Raw genomic sequence first — 22,586 nt, 5'->3', positions numbered from 1 at the left:
AATTAAGAGTAAATAATTAAGAGTAAAAATTTTTTTTCTCTCACTAACATACTCATGTCATACATATATATATATTTAAATCTTTCACTATTTCCACAGCCGACTTCCCAATTCTTCAATATCCAATACTCAACATTAAACAAAAAGGGGGAGGCTCCATAATGTAATTTTTAACTTTCGAAAAAATATTTTTTGTTTCACTTCATATGGGAATTATTTTTTGTATTTCCATATTTAGAACATGTATATAATTTTTTCGAAATAAATAATTACATCATCCATATTTATATACATTGTGTCATTACAATTAACGATATTGTAATAACTGCGGTTTAAGGAGAAGATTAAACCTGAATATTTCCTAAGAAGGTAATTAAACATTATAATGTCATTGATAAATTAGTTAATGGGGCTTATAGATTAAATAAAATCATTTGCGTTAAAAAAAACTTTTTTTCATTCATTTTAACAATTATTTTTTTATTTATTATTTATAAATATATATATATTTTTTGATTAATTAAGATTTCTACCAAATTAATCCTTAAACGTATTAGTAGACCATAAAAAATTTTTTTTTTTTTTAATGATCTTAAAACATATCTTGATCATGCAGTTCATTAAGCCTCAATATTTCCTAAGGTAATAAACAAATATACTTTGTTTGCTAAAATTAGTCATTGCAGGCTTATTGTCCGGAGCGAAGCGAAGAACTATATATGTCTACGCACTATGATGATCTATGGAAATAACGTGTAAATTTTCAATCACATGAGTTTCTCTGTCCAGGAATTCCAAGGCGTTATGCTGCTAATCAGCAGAAAATTACCGGAATTCCAAGGCGTTATGCTGCTAATTAGTAGAATATCGCTACATCTTTATTTATTATACCTCGCTCCGGACTTACAACGGTTCCCGTTTCCTAGTCGATTATCAAATTATGTTCAATCAATTATTTTTGAACACCTAAATAAATTAATTTTCATAAAAAAAAATTTTTTTTTTCTTTATAATTTTATTTACTATTATTCACAATTATTTGTTTCATTTATTATCAATTATTTTTATTTATTTAATTTAATTTAATTTATTTAATTTATTAATTATGATCTTCACAAATTATTCCTTAATCGTATATTATTAAACCTCAGTATTTGATGGTCTTAGGGAGTTAGGGGCTTATTGATTTATCTTTTTTCAGATTTAATTAAATTTTTTTTTTTTTTTACATTTTTTACGTTACATGTCTTAATTGAGTATTTGTTGCAAGTGTTTTGAAGATCTTTGGATGGGAACTTCACGGAGTACCTATATAAAAATAAAATATTTTATTTACTTAAATAACCTTTGCGTTACAAGGTACAAATAATAAAATAGGGAAAATGGAGGACTTGTTTTCTATCCTACGATAAATGGGGTGAAATTTTGTAGATCATTAATGAAATTTATTTAATTGGCGGTAAGGTACTATCACTGCATCCAGTGCAACAAAATGAAAATGTTACGCAAAATAAAATAACTTGACGCAACAAGAATCAGAAGCTTGTCACATGGCCATGGGGAATTGCGCAGAATTAGTGCCTTGAGAAGCACTACAGGGACTAAATGGGGATCATGTTGATTTGTATACCCTCACTTTCACGTAAGAAAAGGCGGAAGTCTGGAACCCATGCATAAAATGCCAGCAGAAGGTGGCGGACTCGATGAATCTTGTAGGAGCGAAAATTTAATCATCCCGGGTAGTGTTTACATCCAGGGTAATTGGTCAAAAATCTCAGGTACTACCACAGATATATCCCTAGTTTTACCTTGGATGCGTCCAGAGTAACTACCCGAGATTTTGACCAGGATGGCTCTTCATACTACGTATTATACATGTAATACATGTGTAAGCCGTAGATAAAGAAACTCGAGAATTTTTGGATTACTTTTTTCTTAATCTGTATGGTGACTGCCACTTATAAACCACACTAATATTATGTGACTACATATTTTTATAAATTATAAATTGAATAGTAAAATGAATAAACTAAACCGATAAAATGATAGAGCAACATGGTACTGAACATTTCCGTTGGGTTATTTATTAATATTATGGGTTAAAGTTGGATAATTTCAATAAGTAGCAATAATAAAAACATAAAATTTCGGACTAGTTTTCATGTAATTTTTATGTATTTTGCAAAAATTCCATGGAAATCCATATGACAAAAAAATTTTTTACCATTCACGCGGCAATTATTATATTTTAACAAAGTACTTTAAAATAAGTTACACAATATAAATAAATAAAATTTCAAATTTCGGACTATTGTTGTTTATATATAGGTGACAATAATTATATAATAATCCTCTTTAACAGTTAGATAGACATCATGTGAATATATTAGTATTTATTATAATTATAAAGTTTCAGACTCTCAATACAAAAAAAATTTATGTAAAAAAAGAAAATTATTCTTATCCTCATATAATCAATATCAACTCTTATATAAATAGTTAACGTTTTCTTAACTGCTATTTCAAATTATCTAGGATTTTGGATATTTTACGATATTCACCACCATCAGAATCCATTGGATCATAGTCATGAACTTTAACCAACAAGGCATGTAGAATGCAAGAGCTTTCATCAAAGCAAACATATTGCATTTCATTTGCTGAAATCTTCCCCTAATATAACTTGTGAAGATTTTCGTAATTAAGGTAATCAAGCGTGCTAACCGTATATGTACCCTCCCCTTCTTGAACATCAATAGAATCTGACCGTTGTCGTACCATTAAGATCGTTTGAAAATACTTGCCATTCCATCTGATTACCGGTGCGTATAATTGAGAATATAATGGAATCTTTGAAGTATAGATGCCATTTCCATATGTTGATCCGTGCTCCATCCGGACTATTTGTTCGCCAGCAAGAGTTCCAGGTATCTTTAGACCATGTTGAAGGATACTTTTGATGTTTTTCGAGTTTGTTCCATGATAACTGTATGTCCACTGATAATTATAAAACAGATGATGTCCCTGTTTTAATACAAATTTAGAACATTTAGATGGTCTTAGATACCGATGGCCACCTCTATATTCAAGATGACTATAATTTTCGAGATAATAACAATTATCATGATGACTAAAGATCGAATCATCAAGTTGTAAATACTCTTTGATAAATTTGTGAGACATTGTATAATCTGAATTTCTTTCAAGTTCTCTTTTTCCGTATAAATATCCTTCATTGTACTTCATTTCTATTTGAATAAAACTTTTTAGAGGAAAAAAAGATCAATTAAATAAATTCGTTTACTGCATACTTTTATATAGTATTTTTGTGGCTCAAATGATCATCAGTGGTTTTTTGTCTTCATTGCGCTATCAAACAATGTTATTCATATTGAGATTTGTCTCATTATTAACCGAATAAGTAATGGACTCATTGATAGACAGGAAGTTATAGACTTTTATATGACAAGAATCAATTGTTGATAACGATAGAAACAGTTTAATACAAGAAAATTTCAATTTACAGTAATTTCATTATCATATCAAGATTACACTTCTATTTATTTTTTAAGCATAATAAAAAATACCAGAATACTTATTATTTAATATGTATGATAGAAAATATGGAAATTGTCTCAAATTGTGATTGAATTCATACTATAACAAAATTCTTATCGACTTTAATCGTTAAATGTCTGATCATCTAACTAAATATGGTCTGGTCTTTATACTATACGTACATCATTTGTAATCAGAAAAAAACATTGTATGATTTATATTATATAATACTTTATATTATATAATATTTTGCATTACATAAATTAGTTAAATTACGTTTAACGTAAATACCATAAAGGACTATTTTATTTTAGGCACTGTTTTTCTCTCACACTATTTGTATGTTCACAAATCTCGTCACAAACCTAACCAAAAAATTGTTTCTTAAAATTTAATAGATACATTGATAAAGAGGCATTTTACATGCATAATATAAAAGTTTTGCTTGAAATAAATCGGAACCCTAAAAATATTAGAAATCATAAGTAACAGTGTACCTGTTTCTTTATATTGTCAGCATATTATTTAAAACAATATTCTATTCAATAATATTATTAGATATACAATATCTATAAAAGCAATTTATTTAACTAATTTGAACTATTGATAACACTATTTCGTTAGTATGATAGAAGTATATCAGAACAAACAAATTTTTCTATTAATTCCCCTGTATCTGGAATTTTTAAATCAAGCACCGGATACTTTCCAATTATGCTTGGAATTTGTTAGTCATCGTATCGGTTAAGTTAGCAATTTTCCCGATTTTCCCGAAATATAATAGATGACATTTCCCTCCTGGAAATCCGCCATGCATATCATTGAAACGACGGCCATGCATGTGGTGGACGATCACTATGTATTAGGGTTATCACATAGCGGATATCTATAGATAATCCGAAACTAATGTTGTAACCGACGGATATCTGAAGATAAACGGTCTCATAAAAGTAAAGTGACAAATAAGGATTAATTATGACTGCGCTAGTTCTACGAGGCACATTGAAGGTGCCAAAAATTCTATTGAAAAAGTGATAGATTACACGGTAAATATGAAACCAGCAACTAGAATTCGGTTCAGTTTCTGTGCGTTGTTTAATGCCGGCCGGCACTGCCAATGTTCCGCCAACACTCGGATTAACGTAATCGGATATACGGATAGTATAATTTATACAACACGGATATCAGATAAATTTATTATTCGGGACCAAGTAAAATTTTGAACCGGTAGATGTTGGATTGTCCCGTGATATTTTCTTTGTTTATAGTTAAACGTTGCCTGCCTTTCTAAAGTAAAAATAAAATACCAGGGTGGCATCGTCAAAACTTGGCGGTTTGGCTCACGGTTTTATTTCTTTTGGCTCTAGTATATAGTGTCCTTGTAATTTGTACCGTGGCTTAGTTCACGTGGAATTTTTTTTAAAAAAAAATAAAAATAAAAATAAAGTAAAATAAAACAAATAAAAATATGAATGAACTGAATTATTGATTCATCATTTAATGATTAATGGATAAATTTATCAACAATCAAATTATTAGACCTTACTCTTAAGACTACCGCACAAAAATGTCACAAACATGTCTGTCTGCATTAAGAGTTTGGCCCACATTAAGTATTGCGTTCATTTGATAAATAATGTGTAACAAATAGCCTCAAAATACTTATAAAAAATGAAAAAGCAGGGGTGACGTAGTGACAAAAAATTAGTCATATGACTTTTGTGCACAAATCAAGTATTAGGTCAATTAATCGATCACGAGTTATCATCAATTAAAATTGAATTCAATCAATTTTGCTTAAATTGGACGATCAATTTTACTCTCACAATTTTACCAATCAATCTTACTAATAACGTACAAATCTTATCTCATTTACTTAATAGTAATATGAATATTATGTCATTTATGTGTTTTTTTATGCAAAAAATTATTATTAAAATGTTAGACAATCAATTTTAAACCAAATATCCTTTTTTTGATTGATTGAACTACAAAATTGATTACTAAGAAATCAATTGCACATGATCAATCAAGATTAATCGATTTTTGATTGATCAATTCCTTAAGAGTAACTTTTTGAGTCAATTAGATACCTAATCCGCAGTCTTTAGTATTAGTTATTGCTTATCCTGGTTTTTTTTTAACTAGCCAAAACTTATTTGTCACCCATTATTTGTCACCTGCTTTTTTCACGGTTACGCAGGGGTAGTTGAATGTTGTGCAAACTTCCGACATGGCGGCATGAGTTGTAATATAATAAGCGGTTTCGTCTTGTACGAAGTGATACGACTGATACGTGCCACGCTTTCTGCGCCGCCGATTTATGGACTACACGGCCGCATTCCTGAAAGAGGAAAGATCTACGTGATTTTGAGACTTGTTTGTTTATATCTGAATTTTTTATATGATGATCTTTCATTTCTGATTCGATGATTTATGTAATATGTATGATCGTGTGAAAAAAGTAAATAAATGATATTTTATATTTTCCCATCTACAAAGATTTGATTTCTGCGAAATCTGTGTTAAGTGAATGAATAAAAGTTAAACCACATCACATTTATAAATTCTTGCCATTACAAAGCCCCCTTTTTTTCTTCAATAAAACATGAATGATTATTGCAGTATTGTCGGTATCAGTAAGTCAAATATTCGTATGTATTTACTATTTAGTAATATTTGTTGCTGTCATTTTGGTCGCTTAAGTTTTTTTTTTTAATAAGATTTTAGGGATTTCGGAATTTCTTGTGCAGTACGTCTCAATAATATTTGTTAAGAGTTAATATTATTCATGATTTAATCAAGTAATCTCTCAAGTTCATAATTTTTTTAATCAGGGCTTCGCATATTCGTACATGAATCCAAATGATATTCGTATTCATATAGAATGGGAAGGTGGTCCTTTGTCCAATGAAATAGCCATTACTAATTATCTTCACGAATTGAGAAAAGTTTTAGAACAAACTATACGTAGTGAACGACAGGTTGATTTTTATACTCAGATTTTATTTATCTTAGCGGTATATATGTTCAATATTTCCAATATTTCCGTTGTGAATTTTCCTACTATGAAATTAAATTAATAGAAATAATTTTAAAAATAAACAATAAAGATTCCAGATAAATATACAATTTCGACTTGGACTATAAGAGAATGCGCTTTCAAAGCAGGATTATTAAGGGATCTGTATAGTCAAAATTTGAAATTTATCACAGAATGTAAGTAATATGTAATGGTTTATCACGTGATAACCAACGTATTATTTATGAAATATTTCGTTTTAATAGCCGAAGCTATTGCGATTTTTTGTATGAAATATTTAAAATCTCATAATATATCGGTCGGTGGTAAGTAGTAAACATTAATAACATACAATGATATATAAATTTGTTAAAAATTATTCTCTTAATTATATTTTTAAATTTCTTAGAAAATTTTATGATAATTGATTGTGGAGGGGACATAGTAAGTTTGACAACAAGGCAGCTTTTGGAAAATGAAAGACTAAGTTTGATAGCAGAAAGAATTGGAAATGATTGTGGTAGTAGTTCCGTAGATCAAGAATTTCTTAAATTTTTAGAGAACAACGTTGGATCTTTTGCAATTAATTACGTTAAAGAAAATCGACCATACCAAATACAATATATATTACAAGTATTTTTTAGACTTTACAAGATAAATTTTACTGGAATCCAATCAGAATTTGATACCGTCAAATTTGATTCAAAAGGTAATGTATTGAAAAGTTATCTTTTTTTTTTTAAAAAAAAAATTAATTTTGTTTCATAATATTTTTAGCACACCAACCTTTTTTAGCACAATATTGTAATGAAGAATATAATACTAATAAAAAAGGAATTGGATGGTCTTTTGAGTTAAAATTTGAAGATATTAAAGCGATATTTGATCCCATTATAGAAAAGATTATACAACTAATTGACTCCCAATTACGTTTATGTGATGATAATTGTTTTGCATTATCATTAGTCGGTGAACTTGGAAAATCAAAATATTTACAATCAAGAATTAAAAAAGAATTTAATACAAGAGTACGACTTATTTCTAGACCACCTTATTCTGTTACCGCTATTATGAGAGGAGGTAAGAGCATAGCTTAGGAGAATAAATTCTTTTTTTTTTGATTCAGAATGATATTAACTTTCTTTCCTTTTTTGCTACTAGCTGTACTGTATGGCTTGTATCATGGTAAGATTTTAATTAATAAATCTTTTTTTTTTTTAAAGGAAAATATTCGTTAATTTTAATTTTTATTTTGATAATAAATATTGATCTACTAGTTAATCAGAATCGTATTAAGAATCAATTAAAAAATACTATTAAAGAGCTTAAAGAAGTTAAAGAAAAAAATGAAGTATTACAAGACCAAATGCTACTTTATGTTAATTTACAGGAAGAATACAAAACATTAATAAATAAATATAATAATGAGACTAATCAGCATAAAATAATTGTTGAAAAGTTAAAACGCGATATTAAAGGAATTGAAGAAAAATATCAAAATCAAATTATTGATAATCAACGATATCAAAATAAAATCAAGTTGCAAGAACCAAGAATCAATCAATTACAACAAGATGTAAAATTGAAAGAGAATCAATTAAAAAAGTTAGAAAAAGAAAAGGAAGAATTAGATAATGAAAATGGAAATTTGCACCAAAAAAATATCTATTTATTGAATCAATTAGAAAATAATTTTCAACAAAATATTTTATTGGACGAAACATCAAACTACCAATCAGAAGATACTAACCAAAATCATATTAATAGTTTAAATAACGATATCTTACAATTAAGTGATAATCTAAAAAAATACATAACTGATTTGAATCAGGATGTTATTGTTAATATGGAAGAAATTAAAAAGCTTTTATTGCTTTATAAATGTTCAATTAAAATTACAAATCAAAAAGATGATCAATTACTTATTCAAGCAGTTTTACAACGCCATATTATTGAGACAATATTATCCTATGCAACAAAATACTTTCAAAGTACAGGACAACATTATCATCTTGAAGCAAATATTGTTAATAAAGCATCTTTATTATCCACATTATTAACTAACATTTCTAGGTATCGCATTGGAAACGATGAAATAGCACATGTAGCAACAACAAAATTGCGTCAGTATATATATTCAATCCTTAATAATCGTGGATTTGCCAATATATATGGAGAAGACCATATTACATATGAGCATCCTTTCATTGCTTATTATAAAGAAGAATTAGACAAAACTATGAATGAATTACGTATTGTTAAAGGTCAAGAGAAAATTGCATCCGAAAATTTGGCAGCAATTATAATTTGTGAAGTTACAAAAATATTTTGGTTTAGATTGAAAATTCATGAATCCGTTATACAATATGTTTGGATTCCATGTGATGTTCAAGTAAATGAAGTGTTTATGGAAGGAAATAATTTTGATGATGATAATGATAATGATAATTTGTATGTTGGTTTGTGCTATTTTCCTTTAATTGGGAGAGATCTTACATCATCAAATAATCGAGAAGTTTATTCTCTTGCAAAAGTTTTTGTACAAAGAAATCAACATCAAATTTGACAAAAATAACAAATTCAAATTTATTTGAAGTGATTATTTTTGCTTCATCCTATTCAGCACAGATAAATTAACATTTTGTAAACAAATCGTATGATTATAGCTATAAAATATAAATAAAGATATTAAACTTTTCTGTAATTAATCTCTTTTTATTATTAAAGTGTAATATTTATTTCCACTCTTTGTATCATTGATTCTTATCATTTTTTTGCATCATGAATATAAATGAAATTTTATTTGACTTTATGCTTCGTGCTTTATGTGGCTTTATGTACGCAGGCAATCTCGATAAACTGGACTCATTTCGTCCCATTAGAAAAATCCAAGATATCAAGAAATCCGACATATCGCAAATAAATTTATTAATCCCCTGTCGCACTAAGTGTCACTCATGATCACCTTCATACTAATTTTTAAAAATTGCGAGTGATTAGCTGAGTTTATAAATGACCGGGAATCTTCGTTTAGTTATTTCCCGGTCATATAGATAGCCGGGAAATTACTAATTTTAGTTTAAAATAGTTAAAATAGTTAATATTTAATGAGTAACACGCTCCAGGGGATTGTCCATTTATTTCAAACTTCCCATGAAATAAATAATACTTATTATTTGTATCACATTATAAATAATCATGTTGGTTTATCGAAGATCTGTAAATCGGTCACAAAAATTTACTGTAATTAGATAAATAGATCTCTATCTCTATATACGATTATACATTATAAATTTCTTTTCTCTAACAATCTTTTAACAATTTATTCATAAAATTTTACCGCTGCTGTTTATTCACTTGATAATGAAATTTTCTTTTTGAGGGGATAAATAATTATTCCCTATAAAAAATTTTATCCGTTATTTCTGTAAAAACCGTAAAAATGAGCCTTTCCCGGATCCATTCACGGAAAATGTAAATAATTTGATAAATTCCGTGATATAAGGTTATTAATTCCGGAAATATGAGCCTTTTATGGAAAAAGACGGAATATACTGTAAAAAACGGATTGACTTTTTTTACAGGGATTAGAAACTTATAAATTTAGCTCAAGTTATAATGTTATAATAAAATTTTGTATTACATTAACGAAAATAAGACTTAACAACTTAATGAAACTTTATAAACTTATTTGTTATCAGTTAACAAATATTTAAGGTAATCGATCTCAGTAAATTTAATCCCGTCTTGCATTATTTTTTAATATTATTTAGATCATTAAACACTCTTCTTGTTTTTTCTTGTTAACGATTATTATGATTACTATTAACTACTGCTGCTGGAACTGGAATTATTGATTCATGGTTAGTCGTATTTTCATTTTTTTTAAGCATTTGCATAAGCGATCATTAGCTGTATTTCATTTTTTTTAAGTATTGGATAGTTCCTTGCCCATGATAGTTATTAATTACTGGAACCTGGGACTGAAATCATATTGTGTTGTCATTTCTAGATATAAGAATAGTCTCTTGTTATAATAAATAAGTTGAATAGTTTTTATCAAATCTTTTGTGCTAAATAATGTTAAACGTAAAATTTTTATTGATCGTGAGAATATATTTAGTGATTTCTTCTTTGAATTCCACATATTTGTCTTTGTATATACCTTTGATATTTTGCGCCTTAAACCAGTAATAGTAGTAATATCAATTTTATGATCACTTCACAATTTTCTATTTTCTATTTTTTGATTATTTCGTTATCGATATATTTTTTCTCTTGTAAACTTAATAGTTCGTGTACAACAGTAAAAAAAATAGCGTCCTCTGACATAAAGGTTAACGTTATAGTACATAAAAAAAATGATCATACGAAAAGATTGGTGTTCTTATAATGACTATCTATAAAGCGGCATGACGATAATGAGTATTATATGACCCTCGTTGTATGTATGGTATAGGTTTTATTATCTATACTGTATACATAGTTATTGATTCTATACGGTATAGTTTTAGGGTTAGGGTTAGACAGGATCAACATTTTCGGCCAAAGAACATATTTATTAATTAGCTGAAATTCCTTTTTATACGTCCTCCAGTACCACTTTTTCATTAACTAGTTGTTGCAATTGTTAAAAAATAGCTAAAATAAAGTTTAAATTACATTCACTATAGAATAATAACAAAACATAAAAAATTTCGAGTTAACCAAAAGTGGCGGTGGCGTATATATGTTGTGCCCCAAATCTCAATATGCCCCAAATTGGCGATGATTACTATATGTGAAAAGTAATGCTTTGAAAATTCTTAAGGTATTATAAAGATGGGCCGATAATTTAGGCCGATCGTTGATTTGGGGCAATCGTCAACTTGGGGCACAACATATATATGATGAGAAATCAACTAACTTAATATCTTTAACGTACTAAAGAGACAACATAGAATAAATATTTCCATTATCAAGTGGTTAGGCAATTAGTGATGCCGACTTAACTGATGAAATCGGTTTTTAACTTGTTAAATCACTTGCAGTAGCTTTTTCGTTACCTTTGAAAATTCACGTGATGATAACAGACAGAATCAACTTTATTAGAACGAGTATATACTGTACACGAATAAAAAAATGTAATTAACTAAGTTATTAAATAAATAAATGAATAGATGATTTAAGAAATCAATAAATACTAAATAAAAATGAGTAATTTAATATTGCTACCTCAGCAATATTTCCCAAGGAATTCAGTTCAATTAAAAGAATTAAATAAAACTCTAAGAATTATATCCCTCTTCGATTTCCTTAGGTATAATTTGGGCATAAGTTAACAAGCATTATTTCGGTGATAATATAATTAAGTTAAATCTAATTGGATCGGATGATGGCTAAACGAAGTCACGAGTATTTGAGTAACAAGACTAATATTGCGTAACACAGGACACCATAAGCACCGGTGTTACCATTCACTGCATAATGAACGTCTTATTATATTTTTAATTTAACCTTTTCACTTTGTTAAAACCTTCGGTAAATTAATTCCGTCAAAAATAATCCGTAAAAAAAAAATAAGGAATTAATTTTCCCATGGGAACTTCCCGTAACGGGATCTATCGTTATTGTCGACACTGTTTATTTTTTATCCTGATTCTTACTATAAAAAGTTAGTAACTTCTCGAATAAACTTTCTATGAATTTTTAAGAGAACAGCATTGGTTTCATTCTTTCATTCTTGCTATAAATGAAGTTTGTAACTATTTCGGTTAGTAATGAGGTAGATCTTAACAAGAATGGCATTGAGTTTCCATAAAATTATGTTGATCATTTGAGCCGAAAATACGTATATATAGACATTCGTTACAATATTTTTCAGCAATAAAATTTACCAACTAATTAATTTATTTGCTATGGATCAACAATTTGAAGAAGAAGAAAATCAAAAGTGTGTTCAATGTAAACAAGAAGATACAGATTTTTTATATTGTGAAACTTGTCGGGAACATAAACATAAAAGATGTACAGAATGCTTGCAAGTATATACTGGAAGGAAATGGTGTCAATCTTGCAATTCAAAAAGATTTCAACAAAATTTTGATAATTGGACTAGTGGTAATAAAGAAATTGATAAGTTCATTCAAGATACTCAATTATCAGCAAAATATCATTTTCAAATATTTGAATGGATGCCTTATGATAACTTTTATAATGTTGTATATATTGGGGAAGGTGGATTTGGTAAAGTACATAAAGCAAATTGGAAAGATGGCTATATTGTACACTGGGATACGAGTAAAAATCAATGGGAAAGGCATGGTCGTAAAAATAATTTTTTTGTGGCTCTTAAAAGTTTGAATAATTCACAAAATGTTACATTAGAATTTATCAATGAGGTATAATTTCAAAGCTATTATTTATAAGTTTGGTTTAAATTCTAGATTATTATTATTTTACTAATTTATTTAATTGAAAAAATCAGATTACATTTTATATTAGAACTCGAAGTATATTTTATGGAATAACTCAAGACCCAAATACAAAAGACTATGTGTTGATTATGAGTTATGCTAAAGAAAATTGGTTTAGAAATCCCGAATTGTCCAAAATGAATTTAGATTGGAGCTTACAAATGTGGAGAAGAAAGATCGATACCTTACAATGTATTGCAACCGGTCTCAGGAAAATTCATAGTAAAGAACTAATTCATCGAAATTTACATATTGGAAATGTATTGCGTTATAAAAATGTATTCTGTTTAAGTGACGTAGGATTTTGTAAACCAGCAAACTATAAGGAATTAGAAAATGAAAATAATATGTATGGTGTTTTATCTTCTTTGGCTCCTGAAATTTTAAGAGGACAAAATTATACCAAAGCTTCCGATATTTATAGTTTGGGTGTAGTTATGTATGTAGTAATTTCAACAACGCTTCCATATTGCGATGTCGCTCATGACGAAAACTTAGCATTAAAGATATGTGAAGGATTAAGACCCAGATTTAATATTAAATTACCCCGATTGATTTTACATTTAATTAAACGATGCTTGGATGCAAATCCATTAAATCGGCCAGAACCAATCGAAATTATAACGACTCTTCATGGATGGTCACTAGGTTTTAAAAATTATTTCAGATGTGAAGAAAAGAAAACTGAATTAATTAAAACAGAATTAATTGAACAAATTGAAGAAATGAATAGTAGTCCTTTACCCGATAATTCATCCTTAACAAATACAATGCATCCCGAAGCTATTTATAAAAGTAGGCCATTTAATTTTAAAAATCTCCCTGAACCAAAAAATTCTGACGATTACTATGAAACATTTGATGATATATCAAACATGAAATATTCAGGTATTAAATGAACTATTTAATTTATTTATTTATCTATCAAATTATTTATATTAATTAATAAATTTTTATAGAAGGTTAATGATAGAATGCGAAACCACTCATTAAATCTATAAACTTTTGATTTATTAATATTTTTTTTATACATTTCTTATTCTTATTCTTTTTTTTTCTTTTATAAAAGCAAATATTGTATTTATAATTTTTGTTCAACACTGATTATAGAATATCATGTAAACTTTTCTTTACATAAATAAAATCAGTTTGTAATTGAGCAGTTTTGTTAGAAACATCAAAGACTTAAACGATACATATTATATTTTTAACTATCAAGAAAATTTTTAAAGTTATTTACATTTTGCTTTATAAGGCCTGGCAAATAATTTCAGATTCTCGTAACAAAATGATGCGGAGTGAACGGCTTTTATTTCATATATGTAAAAAATTTTATATGAGCTGTACACTACGTGAATCGTTATATTCATATTTAATAATAAATTTATGAATCCTTTTATTTATTTCATAAATAGTTTTAAAAAAAATATACAATAATTTATATTATTTATAAAATATTCTGATTTGTTGTTGAATTTGATCTCATATGTGATCGACAAATGATTGCCAACATAAGTTTAGTTCCATACATATATTAGCTAATATTTTAGTTAAGCAAAATCTTACGTGAAACAAAATTAAACATTTTTATTGGTTGAAATTAGTATTAAATTTATAATTGAATATAATTGGTTAAAAAAGATCATTACCTGGGGGTGTGGCTAATGTCACTGCCCTAAATAGGGTAAATAGAGGTTCCGCTAAACCGACGTACTTTCTTCTTTACTACAAAATTTCCTCATCGATCATCTAAACAATATATAAAAAACCATTCTTCGTTATTCGTAGCAGAATTTTTCTTGAAATAAATTTTTTAGAAAAAATTTATTTTTTAACATGGAACAATCAAGTGATTATGAACAAAATTATGGAAGATGTATGAAATGCAAACAAACAAGTATATCACTCGTATGTCAAACCTGTGATTCAAATTTGAAAGAAAAATATGGAATGTGTAAGAAATGTGAGCAAATAAAGTCAATAAATATGGGATGGTGTTATGCTTGTATTTATAATTATAGAGAAAAAAAGTATGGAAAATGTATAGAATGCAAACAAGCAAATACTGGACAGGATTGGTGTCAAACTTGCAATTCAAAAAGATTTCAACAAAATTTTAATAATTGGACTAGTGGTAATGATGATTTAGATAAGTTTATTCAAACCAATCAATTATCAGCAAAAAATGAACAACAATTATTAGAATGGATACCTTATGATAGGTTTCATGCAGTTAAATATATTGCTGAAGGCGGATTTGGAAAAGTATATGAAGCATCTTGGAAAGATGGTAATATATTACATTGGGATGTTAATAAAAATCGATGACGAAGAATTTCTTCAAATAGATTCGTAGCTCTTAAAGTTTTGAACAATTCAAAAAATCTTACATTGGAGTTTATCAATGAGGTATAGGTTAATTTAAAGTTAAAAAGTTTGAGATATTTTATTTACTAATTAAATTTAATAATTTCAGATCACATTACACATTAAAATAATAGAAGATAAAAAATTAGATCAAGTTGTTAGATGTCATGGAATAAGCCAAGAACCAAGTACTAAAAATTATATTATGGTTATGAAATATGCTAAAAAAGGGAATTTAAGAAAATATTTGAATGAAAGAAGGTCACATAACAACGGCCTTCTTAATTTTCATAAGTTGAATAAAAGATTTTTAAAGTTAAATTACATTGCAATTGGTCTTAAAAGAATTCATGAAAAAGGATTAATTCATCGAGATTTACATACTGGGAATATAGTATGTTTTGATGAAAAAATAAGTATAACTGACATGGGATTGTGTAAACCAGTTAATTATAAGGAATTAGAAAATATGGAAAATAAGGTGTACGGTGTTTTACCTTATTTAGCTCCTGAAATTATGAGAGGACAAAAATACACTCAAGCTTCTGATATCTACAGTTTTGGTATAATTATGTATGAGGTTATTTCAGAATTAACTCCATATTATGATACTGCTCATGATGAATGTTTAGCATTAAGTATTTGTGAAGGGTTAAGACCAAGATTTAATATTAAGGTACCTAAATTAATATTGGATTTAATTAAAAGATGTTTAGATGCAGACCCATCAAATAGACCAAATGCATTGGATCTTTCAAGAATTATTTCTAAATGGTCATATGAAATCCACTCATACCTAAAGAGTAAGGAAAATCAAAAAGAATTAATTCAAACAGAATTAACTAAACAAATTGAAGAAATAATAAAAAACAATCGTTTATCAGCTATTAAAAATTTAAAAAATAAACCGCATCCTGGAGCTATTTATACAAGTAGATTACTAAATTTTAATAACCTTCCTAAACCAAAAAATCCTGATGATTATTATAGTAATTATGATGATATATCTAGTATGCAATATCCAGTATATTCAGGTATTAATAATTTTAAATATTTTTTGTTTAATTGTTCAAGTTATTTACATTAATTTTTAACCCTTTATAAAAAGATTATCAAAATTCTCACAATACTGCTGAATGTCTGGATTGTGAAATCGTTGATTGAATACAATGTAAGCCACAGCATTTCAAATAATTATGACTTTAACATTAAAAATTAAATATGCCAATATTGGGATCATTTTGGTATTTTTCTTTTCAATCCTGATTTATATTATAGAACTTATCTTTTGTTTTTACTTAAATAAAGTCTGATCGTATCTGCTAAGATAAAAATATTGATTTATCATTTATCAAAACTTGATTCCTACTTTTTATCGACAACGCTAACGCAATTGAATTTGTTACACAGTAGTATTAATATACACCTGTCAGATTAAAAAAAAAATTAAAGACTAAAATATCACCCATACATTTTTCTTCCAGCGTCATCTAATAATAATTATAATAATTTATAATAATATTTTAAATTTTAAATTATTATATTAAATATTTTTATAATCTAGTGATACACTTTTTTATATAATATGAACGTTCAGACACTCCGACGGTTCACGCAAGTCACACCTGAATCATATATGAACATATAATGTAAACATTTAAAGTTTAAATTAAATGATCAATATTTCTATGCACTTTAAACTATTAACCTTTTAATCATTTATACTAATGTTCTTTTCGCTATTCTTTCGTTCCTATCTTACAATGGTTTTATGAGGATAATGGTGAATGGTCCGGTTTTATATAATGTGTGAGATCATTAGTATATATGTTGATGATAAATCATACGATACAGAAATCTAACAAATTTTTTAATCCATAAGTTAAGTTTAGGGTTTATGAGGTTTAGTTTTGTAAAACTTCATACCATGATACCTAATTTAACTCAGAAATTAATTCTAAAACTTTTTTTAGTAAAGAGTTTTGTTTTTTATTACAAAAAAAAACAACTAAAAGTAATTTTTATTTCTCAATAATATTTTGACTAATTATCATTAGCTATGCACTAGAGTTTTCAAATCCATTTAGGCTAAGTAAATAAAATTTTTCGTTTCTCATGAAAAATAATTCCCAAATCTGACCCTTCCGTCCGGAAAAAAAAATTATTTACAGTAAAAAAAAAAATTTAGCAAATCTTTAAATGTTGATTGGCCGGTTTAATACTGTAAAAAATTAAATTTTTTTTCCACCCGGCGACCGGGCAAAAGTTTATAATTTTTTTTTCCTTAAATTACGATTGGACAAAATGTAAACTTCAAATTTTTTTTTCAGTGTTTTTTTTTAACAAAAATTTTAAGTTCTTTTTGTTAAATAATGAGTTTTTTTTAATAAAAATTTATAGTTTTTCTTTCTTATATATCAAAAAATACCTTCTGTAAATGTAAAGGTTGTATTAAGTAATAGAAAAGAATTACTTAAATAGTAAAATACACTCTGTTATTGGAAATCCTTCATTATGCGAATTTTTTTCAATTCATTAGCTATTGGGCAAGTTTCACCTGAAGTTTTTATAAATAGAGATTATCATGAATTTTTATTAAAAACAAAAGTAGGAGATTCCGTTAAAGGAGAATTTTTTGATGTTAATAAAAATAAGTATATAAAAAAAAAATATTTTTTGGTCAAAAAAATTTTACACCCGGCCGGTGTCACATGACCAAAAAAATACATTTATGTGGCCCGTCCGATTATAAAAAACGAAAAATTTTATTTACTTGGCCTTATATAAATATTGAAGAATTATTCTGGAGAATTAATAGAATTTAACTAGTATCTAACTAGCAAAAAAGTATGGTATTTAACAAGGTGATAAATATCTATTTGATCAATTTCGTCACTCAAATTTTTTTTTCAATTATATTCATCAATTTAGAATCTAATTATTCTAATGTAATGTAAACGTCATGAACCAATTAACAAATTAAAATTTGACTCTTCTATTAAAATAAGCAACTTACTTAGTTTTAAATTTAGTTCCAATTGTTTTTTGATGAGTTGCCCACTTTAAAAAAAACTCAAGCAACAACGACCAGGCCCGTGTTATCCCACTCGCATTTGCAGATCTTGCTTTGTTCACGACGATTCGATGATGAACTATCGTCGTCCTCCAAAGAAGATTCTTCATGACCAAACTTTTACAAAAAATGTGTAAAAATATTCACTGGAAAAATTGAACAAGCTGCAGCGTAGTGCTCTAAGACCGGTTACAAACCCGAAATCGCTTTCAACCCGATCTTCGCCTATACAGCCCGGTTTCAGCTCATTTTTTCGGCGAACCGGTTTTTTGTTTAAGACTGGTTTATAAGTACAGACCAGAGTGTAATTTAAAACCATATTACAATTTGAAACCATTTTTTGGAATAAAAATTAAATTATTTGCAGGTATAACAATTATTTTATCATGAACACTCAACTATTATGTTAAAAATTAAAATTATATTATTAAAGTCTATATTAAAATTCACACTAAAATTAATCGTACGGAGCGAAGCGAAGGACAATATATGTCTACGCACTATGAAAAAAAAATCAATCACGTGAATTTCTCTGTCCGCTACGTGATCGTCACCCAATGAAATCGCAAGTTTTAGCTTTTCGCTCCGGACTTCCAACGGTTCCCGTTTCCTAGTATTAGAATTAACACTTACTCTAAATTTTAAATAGGAATGTCAAATTCAAGAATTAGTTATGTCATGTGATATTATAATTCACGTGCATATTAACATTTGCGAAAATTTTGAGATTACACGAGTTTTAATAACGGTTTAAAATATTCAAGCCGGTTTTATGTTAGAAACCGGTCACCGGTTTTCTCAAAAATATTCTCCGAATCGGTCTCTGGTTAAAATGGAGATCGAACCCCGGTCTTGAAGATCTAATGCCGCGGCAATTGAGGTAGACTAATCTCCCTACAGACACCAATAAATTAGCTGGAAAAATGGTGTTTGTGCTTTATGACCAATCCAAAGATGTAAAATTCATTGCTGAAGCAAGGAGATTTTAATAAAATTTACAAAGCGATAAGAAGCTTTATTCTACAAGAATTTTCTAAGGTTCTGCTCGAACTCAATGTTCCTACCAAATCTAGATACGCAGCATTGTCTGCTTTACATACTACTTTTTATCAATCAATTTAGGAAAGACATCTGGAACCCACGTTGTCACAATCAAGCTAAATAGGAATATTACCCAATCCAAAAAAAGAACCCACTCAAAGAAATGAAACAGTTTCTTATACACCAATCTCATGCTACCAACTCTGTCTCATATGAATCCACATTCTGCCGGAAGTCTATACTCGACACCGAAGCGAAGTTGTCATAAGCTAAGGCGACTTTTCTCATCAGTTTTTTTGGTACTATTCGATTCTTGTATAAAGTCTCTTTGTAGTTATTACTGATACCATTTTCATTCAAGATATAAAATAAAAAAGAAGTCTATAAATGACAATAAAATTGAGGATATTTATAAATCTTTCCAACACTAAAAAAATAAAATTCTAAAGAAAATAACTGGTAACTTTATTCTTCAAGATGAATATTATTAAATTACCGGAGAGATTTTCAAAAATGTCTACATAAGAATTTATAAGCGTTTTTTTTTTAACATAACGACGGAATAAGCGTTTAAAATTAGGTGATTTTTCATTTTTAGATGATCGGAAACAAAGAAAAATCACGTAAATGCAATTTATCCGCCAATATTTTGTATCGAAATTCATCTCACAATTTGAATTCAATCCGCTGCAACTTCAGGTTCTTTTTTTGCCAATTTCCTTTCATATCCACGCTTGTGTCTACTTTTCTTACAAAATAATGAGTTTTTATTGGCTATTAGTTAATCACGTGATAGACTAGATATTTGAAATCTTTTTCGAAGACTATATAGCTTTAATTTTGTTTACTTCATTTGTACTGTTTCTTTATATTATATTATATTTATAACTTCAATTCAAATTTAATAAAGATAAAGGCTTATATGCCAAGTTAGAACATATTCAACTTCATAATCAAAATCTAATAACGCTTGAAGAATTTGAAAATCACATAAATAATAATTTACGATTTATTTATAATAATAAGTAATAACATTAAAAAAAATTATACTACAGCATTAATCATAATATAAATTCAATAATAATTAACTTTGTTACAATTTATGAGTACAAGAGATAGAATATTAAAATTTGAAATGAAATTAACCTTTTAAAAGAATTCCATGTAAACCAAATACTTCGCATTGTTGGAATGCCATCAGTGCGCCTGCTGCATTAATGTTTCAAACGAAACTGTTTTGCGATTGGCGAAACGTTTCACCATTTTCAGTTTTGGTTGTTCCGAAAATGCTGAAACCTGGAGAAATTTCCTATTTCTCTCGAAGATATACTATCCAACAAAAAAATCATTTATAAATTATAATAATCGTTGTAGAAATATGCTTTAAATAAAGTTTTTTCTTCCATTTATGTCATAATGTCATAATAAGTGAAATTGATTGCCAAGATAATTATACAGTACAATATTTAGGTGTATCATAACACCAAAAATCATTTGATTATGTTTCATATTTTTTAAATAAAATTGTTTGCACTGTCTAATAGTAAGTTACACACAAAATTATGATCTTTTAATTTTCCTTTATTTTTATTTTTATTTTTATTTAACAGTAATAGTTAGCGAATACAAATTTTTTATAAACATATCAAAAATGAAAAAGTAAAATAAAAAAAGAACTAAACTATCAGAAGAATCTACTTCGACGGTGGGGCAATTAAACACGAAACTATTAAAGATATAACCAACTACACCTAAAAACCATTTCTTTAATTAACCCACTACCTCCCATACACTAGCCGAAACTTGGTAAGTTGAAGCCCGCCCTGCAGAAGAAAGTAAAATTGACCCTATAAAATTATATAAATCAACTACTAAAATCTACGATGGCGCTACGAAGTAAGATTAGTATAAAATTCTATTATATTTTTGCCAAAATAAATGTAATTTCTAACACTATCTAAAGAATCATAATGAATAATATTATTATTACTACTATTATTATTAGGTAATGAACGAACGCTTTTAAACTTTAATTTTTTCTTTTTAGTCAACCCTAACGAACGTTCAAATTCCTTCAAGTGCGAACACCGTGGAATCCAAACCTCTTCAAAGATTTCATTGAAAATAAACTGTCTCATTTGAATCAAAACATCAGCAACATTTTTCTTTGTAGTCCAAGAATTCAACAAATCCGAAAGTGACATAGGTATAATTCCTTTAATAATGTCAATAAAAGTAAACACGTTAGGATCATATGATATATCCCATATATCAAGCGCCATAAGAGCATTGAAATCTTGTATATTATCGTTATATTCTAATATCCAAGTCAAGAGATGATCAATAGTTTTATCTCTAATGTTGTTAATGATATCATAATGACCACTACACGTCCATACGTGATTAAAGGTTTCATCATACAATCCACATATAGGGCACATCCAACCATCATATAAGTCAAGCAAAGATTTCTTCATCTGTTCAATTGTAGGAATTTCTTCAATTAACAAGTGAACTTTTTGAGCTTTCGTTTTAGAAGAAGAAACAGAAGTTTCATTGTTATTTATGTCACAATTTAAACAACTAAATGTGGATGTCCAGTTAACTTCTAACGTGCGATATTTAGAATTTCTATTCAGATTAATAAATTTTTCTAATCCTTTGTAGTTGCATAAATTTTTCAAAAATGAACGCAGCTTATTTTCAATAATAATACCATTCCAACAAGGAAGAACTTTCATCAGACAAGCGTCTCGTCTAAAAACTATATAGCGATCTTGATCAGTATGTGCAATTTTCGCCAAATTATCTACATAATTATTACCCATATCATCACCATGAGCAACAACCTTAAACATTTCCACATGCAAGTTCAAAGTTAATATAATTCTACATAAAATAGCCCATAAGAAATTGTTATTAGCCTTGAAGTATTCTCGTGAAGTTTGAGAAAATCTTGATTTCTTTAATTTTTCAAATTGTGTAATTACGTTAAGCGAATCTGTATTAATTCTAACTTTGCTATTTTTTGGAACAACGCTTAATGCTAAAAGGATAGCTAATAATTCTC

At 27.7% G+C, this 22,586-nt stretch overlaps 4 protein-coding genes across 4 annotated transcripts; 3 read left to right on the top strand and 1 right to left on the bottom strand.

The window, feature by feature from the left end:
• Positions 1-2,673: 2,673 nt before the first annotated feature.
• OCT59_011837 (uncharacterized protein) lies at positions 2,674-3,246 on the bottom strand (the record flags this gene model as incomplete). Its single annotated transcript, XM_025332375.2, has 1 exon — positions 2,674-3,246. One exon carries the CDS (start codon positions 3,244-3,246, stop codon positions 2,674-2,676), a length of 573 nt encoding a protein of 190 aa, XP_025172750.2.
• Positions 3,247-6,166: 2,920 nt separating this feature from the next.
• OCT59_011836 (uncharacterized protein) lies at positions 6,167-9,146 on the top strand (the record flags this gene model as incomplete). Its single annotated transcript, XM_066134054.1, has 9 exons — positions 6,167-6,212; positions 6,282-6,310; positions 6,396-6,578; positions 6,672-6,777; positions 6,847-6,906; positions 6,990-7,289; positions 7,358-7,660; positions 7,742-7,765; positions 7,858-9,146. The coding sequence occupies 9 exons, from the start codon at positions 6,167-6,169 to the stop codon at positions 9,144-9,146; spliced, it is 2,340 nt and encodes a 779-aa protein (XP_065989355.1).
• Positions 9,147-12,477: 3,331 nt separating this feature from the next.
• On the top strand, positions 12,478-14,002 carry OCT59_011835 (uncharacterized protein; the record flags this gene model as incomplete). Its single annotated transcript, XM_066134053.1, has 5 exons — positions 12,478-12,679; positions 12,947-12,960; positions 13,047-13,227; positions 13,684-13,923; positions 13,995-14,002. 5 exons carry the CDS (start codon positions 12,478-12,480, stop codon positions 14,000-14,002), a joined length of 645 nt encoding a protein of 214 aa, XP_065989354.1.
• Positions 14,003-14,871: 869 nt separating this feature from the next.
• OCT59_011834 (uncharacterized protein) lies at positions 14,872-16,566 on the top strand (the record flags this gene model as incomplete). The annotated part of the gene is made up of 5 exons (XM_066134052.1): positions 14,872-15,065; positions 15,384-15,444; positions 15,512-15,663; positions 16,111-16,436; positions 16,511-16,566. The coding sequence occupies 5 exons, from the start codon at positions 14,872-14,874 to the stop codon at positions 16,564-16,566; spliced, it is 789 nt and encodes a 262-aa protein (XP_065989353.1).
• Positions 16,567-22,586: the final 6,020 nt, after the last annotated feature.

Source organism: Rhizophagus irregularis, chromosome 2, assembly GCF_026210795.1.
Source record: "Rhizophagus irregularis chromosome 2, complete sequence".
Lineage (NCBI taxonomy): Eukaryota > Fungi > Glomeromycota > Glomeromycetes > Glomerales > Glomeraceae > Rhizophagus > Rhizophagus irregularis.
Note: the sequence above shows the minus strand (reverse complement) of the source record. Positions and strands in the feature narration are given on the sequence as shown.